General features: G+C 33.7%; 1 protein-coding gene across 1 annotated transcript; it reads right to left on the bottom strand.

Moving 5' to 3' along the window:
- Positions 1 to 4,750: 4,750 nt before the first annotated feature.
- On the bottom strand, positions 4,751 to 7,976 carry LOC139900407 (uncharacterized). Its single transcript, XM_071883179.1, has 6 exons — positions 7,800 to 7,976; positions 7,560 to 7,700; positions 7,225 to 7,314; positions 6,945 to 7,088; positions 5,714 to 5,805; positions 4,751 to 4,937 (listed from the first exon to the last, which is right to left on the bottom strand). The coding sequence occupies exons 1-6, from the start codon at positions 7,974 to 7,976 to the stop codon at positions 4,751 to 4,753; spliced, it is 831 nt and encodes a 276-aa protein (XP_071739280.1).
- Between the last annotated feature and the right edge of the window lie 344 nt (positions 7,977 to 8,320).

Raw genomic sequence — 8,320 nt, 5'->3', positions numbered from 1 at the left:
TCTAAATCTATTCCAAGTAATCATCCAAGATCAAGAAACCTTTGTTACTTACAGTAGATTATCTTTCTAATACAAGGTAATAATCATATTCAAACTTTAATTCAATTTCTATAACTATAACAATCTTATTTCGAGTGGAAATCTTACTTGAAATTGTTTTCGTGTCATGATTCTGCTTCAAGAACTTTCAAGCCATCCAAGGATCCTTTGAAGCTAGATCTATTTTTCCCATTTCCAGTAGGTTTATCCAAGGAACTTGAGGTAGTAATGATGTTCATAACATCATTCGATTCATACATATAAAGCTATCTTATTCGAAGGTTTAAACTTGTAATCACTAGAACATAGTTTAGTTAATTCTAAACTTGTTCGCAAATAAAAGTTAATCCTTCTAACTTGACTTTTAAAATCAACTAAACACATGTTATATATCTATATGATATGCTAACTTAATGATTTAAAACCTGGAAACACGAAAAACACCGTAAAACCGGATTTACGCCGTCGTAGTAACACCGCGGGCTGTTTTGGGTTAGTTAATTAAAAACTATGATAAACTTTGATTTAAAAGTTGTTATTCTGGGAAAATGATTTTTATTATAAACATGAAACTATATATAAAAATTATGGTTAAACTCAAAGTGGAAGTATGTTTTCTAAAATGGTCATCTAGACGTCGTTCTTTCGACTGAAATGACTACCTTTACAAAAACGACTTGTAACTTATTTTTCTGACTATAAACCTATAATGTTTCTGTTTAGATTCATAAAATAGAGTTCAATATGAAACCATAGCAATTTGATTCACTCAAAACGGATTTAAAATGAAGAAGTTATGGGTAAAACAAGATTGGATAATTTTTCTCATTTTAGCTACGTGAAAATTGGTAACAAATCTATTCCAACCATAACTTAATCAACTTGTATTGTATATTATGTAATCTTGAGATACCATAGACACGTATACAATGTTTCGGCCTATCATGTCGACACATCTATATATATTTCGGAACAACCATAGACACTCTATATGTGAATGTTGGAATTAGCTATACAGGGTTGAGGTTGATTCCAAAATATATATAGTTTGAGTTGTGATCAATACTGAGATACGTATACACTGGGTCGTGGATTGATTCAAGATAATATTTATCGATTTATTTCTGTACATCTAACTGTGGATAACTAGTTGTAGGTTACTAACGAGGACAGCTGACTTAATAAACTTAAAACATCAAAATATATTAAAAGTGTTGTAAATATATTTTGAACATACTTTGATATATATGTATATATTGTGATAGGTTCGTGAATCAACCAGTGATCAAGTCTTACTTCCCGACAAAGTAAAAAATCTGTGAAAGTGAGTTATAGTCCCACTTTTAAAATCTAATATTTTTGGGATGAGAATACATGCAGGTTTTATAAATAATTTACAAAATAGACACAAGTACGTGAAACTACATTCTATGGTTGAATTATCGAAATCGAATATGCCCCTTTTTATTAAGTCTGCTAATCTAAGAATTAGGGAACAGACACCCTAATTGACGCGAATCCTAAAGATAGATCTATTGGGCCTAACAAACCCCATCCAAAGTACTAGATGCTTTAGTACTTCGAAATTTATATCATATCCGAAGTGTGTCCCGGAATGATGAGGATATTCTTATATATGCATCTTGTTAATGTCGGTTACCAGGTGTTCACCATATGAATAATTTTTATCTCTATGTATGGGATGTGTATTGAAATATGAAATCTTGTGGTCTATTGTTACGATTTGATATATATAGGTTAAACCTATAACTCACCAACATTTTTGTTGACGTTTAAAGCATGTTTATTCTCAGGTGAATACTAAGAGCTTCCGCTGTTGCATACTAAAATAAGGACAAGATTTGGAGTCCATGCTTGTTTGATATTGTATAAAAACTGCATTCAAGAAATGTATTTTGATGTAACATATTTGTATTGTAAACCATTATGTAATGGTCGTGTGTAAACAGGATATTTTAGATTATCATTATTTGATAATCTCGTAAAGCTTTTAAATCTTTATTGACGAAATAAAGGTTATGGTTTGTTTTAAAAAATGAATGCAGTCTTTGGAAAAACGTCTCATATAGAGGTCAAAAACCTTGCAACGAAATCAATTAATATGGAACGTTTTTAATCAATAAGAACGGGACATTTCAGTGGTCGTTACAAGAATCCATGAAACAGACTATCAATCCAAACAAATATGGCACGTCACACTTCTATAGTGCAAGGGTAATGAAAAAATAAGTGATCGATGTTTTCAACTCCCTGATTACAAACAATGCAACTAATCGCCTGAATATCCAAACCACAACGAGATAAGTTCAAACCATGAAGGAGTCTATCTTGGATAAACCTCCATAAAAATGTTAACTATACCGAGCAAAAATTTCTTCCATACCGTGGCAATCTCACATGATGGTAACAGATTGTGATCTAGACATTTTCTAGTCGGCGAAACCGAAAACATACCATCACTACTTAAGGACCATCACCAATAATCCAGGTGCGTATACAACGTAGTATCACCTAGCTTTTTGCATAAGTCAAGTAAAGCAGCAGAGTTGCGGCTGTAAGTGATATCTCTTGACCAATTCCATTCAGGCCTACCATCTACAATTATATTTGCCACCACAACATCCCTCTCACGATCTAAATGAAATAATCTGTTATACGATACACAAAGAGGCGTGTCACTAATCCAAAGGTCTGACCAAAACCTAACAGAGTTACCGTCTCCCCTTTTACTTTTGTGTGTTCAAAAATCTCTCCATGAATCACCTTAATAACCTTCAACCATAACATGTCACCACCTGTTAAGAATCTCCATTTCCACTTCAATAACAAAGCCAACTTAAAAGCCCTCAATCTCCCGATATCGAGACCACCTTTGTCATAAGAGGCAAGAATGTTATCCCACATTATCCAACTCATTTTTTTTGGCATCACTAGTGCCACCCAAAAAAAAAATAGATCGAATGGATTTCAAGACTTTGAGAACACTCACTGGACAGCTAAACAAAGAAAAATAGTAGATCCCCAGTGAACCCATAATCAATTTAATTAGCATTAGGCGAGCACCAGTTGATAATAAAGTAACCTTCCAAGATGCTAGTCTCTTTTTGAATTTTGCAATCAAATCTTTCCAATGAGCAATATAATTCATGTTAGCATCGATCCTAACTCCCAAATATTTAGTAGGGAATTCCCTACCTTACAACCAGTATTCGACGCAAACGTGACCACTTCCTCCCGCGAAACTCCAATGCCAAAGAGATGGAATTTACTTACAATGATACGTAGACCAAATGCCAAGAAAAAAACATGAAGAATATGAATAATATTCTCCAATTAAAATTGATTACATTCCGACATAATAATCACGTCATCCTCATAGATAAGATGAGACAATGCTAGATCTATGTTCCCAATTTTAACCCCATAAAACATGTTCATACCCTTCGCTTTTTCCTTCAAGTTATGAATCCCTTCCATAACGATTATAAATAAGAACGGACTAAGAGAATCACATTGCCTTAACCCCCTTTGAACTGAAAACTCTTGAGTAGGACTCCCATTTATCAACATCGACGAACGAGCCGAACAAAGACATCCTTTTATCCATTTTCATCAATTGTCTCCAAACCCGAAGCATTTCAACATATGATCAAAAAAAATCCAATCCACCGAATCATACGCCCGAAGCATTTTTCTCGAATGTATCATTTTGACTAGTCAAAGTGTGATACCATGAGAGATATTAAAAACTACGTTTTTTTGTCATGTTGAGAGTTTATAAATGTAGAGTTAGTTTTGTAAATGGATTTTGCTAATGATAGCTGTTACGACCGTCGTTAACACGCTAAATTCACTTGTACAATTAGTTAACCGCAACCATAAAGTTAATAATCAACTGCTACGTAGAGATGTTTTAAGCGTGATAATAACCATTAGGGTCGTCGTTAGTAAACTCTTTTTAAATACAAAAGGTTAGATGTTAAACTTATTTACAGTTGTATAAAACAATACTAGGAATTCATATTGTAGATCTGATTAAATATTATTCATCACAATTGTGGAAGTCGACTTTCATTATCATTTACAATAAAGATAATGAGTGAGGTTACGATAGGATATATAAGGAAAAGATAACGATGGAATAAAATATTTAACTTATCCCTTTTTATTGATAATACCCCCTCTCAAGCGAATATGCGAAGGACCATCATGAAGCTTATCATGGAACCCGAACAATGGTCTAGGCATGCTCTTTGTAAAGAGGTACACAGAAGAGGTACTTTTGTCAAGATTGTGAAAAGAGTCGTGCAGGGTATGCATGCTGTAACACCGACCATTTTTTATCACAGTGGAAGTCATCATAACAAAATACAACAGTAATTACATAAATCCACATCATCAAGTTAATATTTACAAAATGGTGTTACTTAAATATCAAAATACAAGCCACATCAGAGTTAAGTTTATCAAACACGTTGTCACCATCCAGCCCATCTTCACGTACTAAAATACCTAATCTGCATGGGAGGAATGTGGGGGAAATTAGCACGAAGCTAAGTGAATGGAATCTATCTAACAGACTAAGCATAAGCATCAATCATTCAACAGCCACAATCAAATGCTAACATCCTGAACTAGCATACATGCAAAGACAATACGAGGATCGGCGGCTTGTACGGGCCTGCGACCCCTAACTGATCGGGCTAGAGTCTACTGATAGTCTCTCCTGCTGATTCAACTGCATAACTATCCAGACGCAACGAATGTGTCCTTTTATGCTATGCTGAACAAACAGCAGATCCTGACATAACCTTCCTGAGACAGGGTTGACCTCATACAGATCAGTACCTTCCTGAGACAGTGGGTCCCCAATCTTCCTAAGACATGGTTGGTGTCAAACAATAAGTGCACATAAATTATACCACAACACAACCTGCTAATGTCTAATTAGCATAGCAATCCATCATCTAAACATGGAAATCATCTAATAACAACATGGTATTAACAATATCATGGTAATATGAGTAAATAACAGTAGCATGGCTCGCTACTTAAACTCTATCCGAAGATAGACCCACTCAACAAATACAAGCAACAGAAGGTTCTCAGAGGTCTAATCTTTCTGAGCCTTCACTTTTTCTTTACCACTTGAGAATATTACGTACCAAGTCAGTACACTTATCGCAATCACCTTTTGTCAGACTAAACAGTTTCAATCATCAAACGGTTCAGCATAACCAAATCATAATATATATATATATATATATATATATATATATATATATATATATATATATATATATATATATATATATATATATATATATATATATATATATATATATATATATATATATATATATAAACTATATCCATTGTTGTAAATCTCCTTATTTCTCCCCGAGATCTCCCCGAGATCTCTTTTTGGAAGGCCACTGAGTCGAGCTGACCATCTCCCGAGATTTCTCGGCCAATGGGGTCAAACTTGGTCAAAGCCACGTTTTTTCAGATTTTTTTGCTCATTTCTCAGATTTTCTCCCAAATTTCTCGTATTTTGTTGTAAAATCTCGTAAAAATGTATATAAATACACATTTATTTATGTATATATGTATATTTATATTAAAAAACTATAAAGTCAACGTAAGTCAACACCTGAGATCTCTCCGAGATCTTTCTGAGATGCTGAGATCTCCCCAAAAATGTCCAAACGAGATCTTCCCGATATCCGAATTCTCTAACCTTGACTATATCCATTATAAATTATAACATATAAACAACATATATCAAAATTTGATCACTACCCTATTAGTTATCATAAGTAATAAAAACTAAATAATAATCCATATAACATAATTTTACACTTAGAATCATCTATTTTATCATATATAGATATCTTATATTAATATAAGTCAAGTTATATATATATATATATATATATATATATATATATATATATATATATATATATATATATATATATATATATATATATATATATATATATATATAACCCATAAAAACTTCATTATTGTAACTAATAAAATTCATATAGTTACCTTGATGTAGGAGCTAATAATCACCACAAGACTTGATTTAATCACAAAAATCAAAAGCTATAATTATAATTCAATGTATTTTGATCTTACACATATATGTGTTTGTTATGGAACTAAATGAAATAGTGAATGAAAATGAGAACGGAAGCATGAATCAAACAATTAAAAGCAAGGTAATATGCCATGTGTCCAAGTCTGTCATGATAATATGTCGTGTGTTCAATTCTACCATGATAACTTGCCATGTGTCTAAGTCTATCATGATAACATGCCACGTGTCTAATTCTACCATGATAACTTGCCATGTGTCTAAATCTATCATGATAATATGACATGTGTCCAAGTCTACCACCCCACTCATTATAATTATATTTTAACAAGTATTTTATCAGTTATCTGGAACACTACGCACCTCATTAAGCAGTCCTAAGGAGGCCTAATTTAAATAAACAGATATTCTTCATGACCGTCGTCACAAAACGAATCTAACAATATTTTCAAATAAAATATAAACACGTAATTAAAAATGCAGCATATAATATCACAAATAAAATCCTAAGGGCAAAAAGGTAAGCTTACGTATAGTCCCGGATTTAGTCTATTACAAATCTGCTCCCCTTAAAGAGATTCCGTCCTCGAAATCTGGTCAAGGTCAAACTGATGAGGGTAACGAGTTTTCATCAACTCTTCGGTCTCCCAAGTTAGATTTGCACCCAAGTTGTGTTTCCATTCTATCAACACCATGGGTATCTTTCTCTTCCTTAACCTGGTCACTTTTCGGTCTACAATCCTAATCTTTTCGTCAACCAACTTCCTACTATATCTACCTTCAAGTCCTTCAATGGTAGAATCTGATCTTCATCTTCCACCTTACACTTACGCATGTAACATACATTGAAGGTATTATGAATACCGGCTAATTCTGGCAGAAGATCAAGTACAACGGTCTGGTCATTTAGAACTTCACTCATCTGAAACAGCCCAATATACCTCGGAGCTAGTTTACCACATTTACCAAATCTGATAACCCCCTTCCACGGTGAAACTTTTAGGTATACACAATCACCCACACCAAAAGTTACCAAACGTCTACGCGGATCAGCATACAATTTCTAGTCTATCTCTAGCCGCTTTAAACTTTTCAAGAGCGATAGTTACCTTCTCTGTTGTCATCTGAACAATTTCGGGACCCGCAAACTATTTTTGCCCAGCTTCTAACCAACAAGTCAGAGTTCTACAACAACGACCATACAACATTTCATAAGGCGGCATCCCTATAATTGAATGATATGAATTGTTATACGCAATTTCAACCAATGGCGGATGTGAATCCCACGAACCACCTTTTCTAATACACAAGATCTTAGCATATCCTCTATAGTCTATATCGTTCTCTCATTCTGACCGTCTATCTGAGGGTGATATGATGTACTCAAATTTACACGCGTACCCAAATTTTGTTGTAGACTGTTCCAAAAATTTGACACTAATCTAGAATCTCTGTCTGACAGAATCGATAATGACACACCATGTCTGCTAACTATTTCTTTCACATACAACTCGGCGAGTTCACTTAAGGATGCCTTTTCACAATTAGCAAGAAAAAGATCATTCTTGGTCAAACGATCAACTATTACCCAAATCATATCATGATTTCTTTGAGTTCGAGGTAATTTGCTTACAAAGTCCATCGTTATGTGCTCCCATTTCCATTCTAGAATATTTAACAGACTCAAAGACCCATATGGTTTCTGATGTTCAGCTTTAACTAATGCACAAATATGGCATTTTTCCACGAAATGTACGATATCTGTCTTCATTATCGGCCACCAATAAATCGGTTTCAGATCATGATACATTTTAGTACTATCTGGATGCACAGTCAATCAAGATTTATGAGCTTCAGTCAAGATTAAATCGCTTAATCCTCCTAACATAGGCACCCAGATTCTGTTCTTAAGGATCTTAAGTCCACTAAAATCATCAAATAGCTCAAACATTCGTTAAGTCATCAGTTCCGATTTAAGGTGTTCATCTTTTAAGCCATCAGATTGAACAATTTTCAAACGGTCTATCAAATCTGAAGTTATCTCTAAACAAAAAAATTTCACATTCTCTGTAGACTTCTTACGATTCAACACATCCGCAACTATATTTGCCTTACCGGGATGTTATTTAATTTCACAGTCATTGATATCGCATA

This window comes from Rutidosis leptorrhynchoides, chromosome 3 (genome assembly GCF_046630445.1).
Source record: "Rutidosis leptorrhynchoides isolate AG116_Rl617_1_P2 chromosome 3, CSIRO_AGI_Rlap_v1, whole genome shotgun sequence".
Taxonomy (NCBI): domain Eukaryota; kingdom Viridiplantae; phylum Streptophyta; class Magnoliopsida; order Asterales; family Asteraceae; genus Rutidosis; species Rutidosis leptorrhynchoides.
This window is presented reverse-complemented; position numbering and strand designations above follow the sequence as displayed.

Excerpts from the sequence above, each read along its gene's own strand:
- LOC139900407 (XM_071883179.1), bottom strand. The coding sequence starts at position 7,976 with ATGTATCATGATCTGAAACCGATTTATTGGTGGCCGATAATGAAGACA. Across the intron at positions 7,315-7,559 it reads AACAAAATTTGGGTACGCGT|TTTGCGGGTCCCGAAATTGT; the intron begins GTAAATTTGAGT and ends GGGCAAAAATAG. Across the intron at positions 7,089-7,224 it reads CTAGAGATAGACTAGAAATT|ATGAGTGAAGTTCTAAATGA; the intron begins GTATGCTGATCC and ends GGGCTGTTTCAG.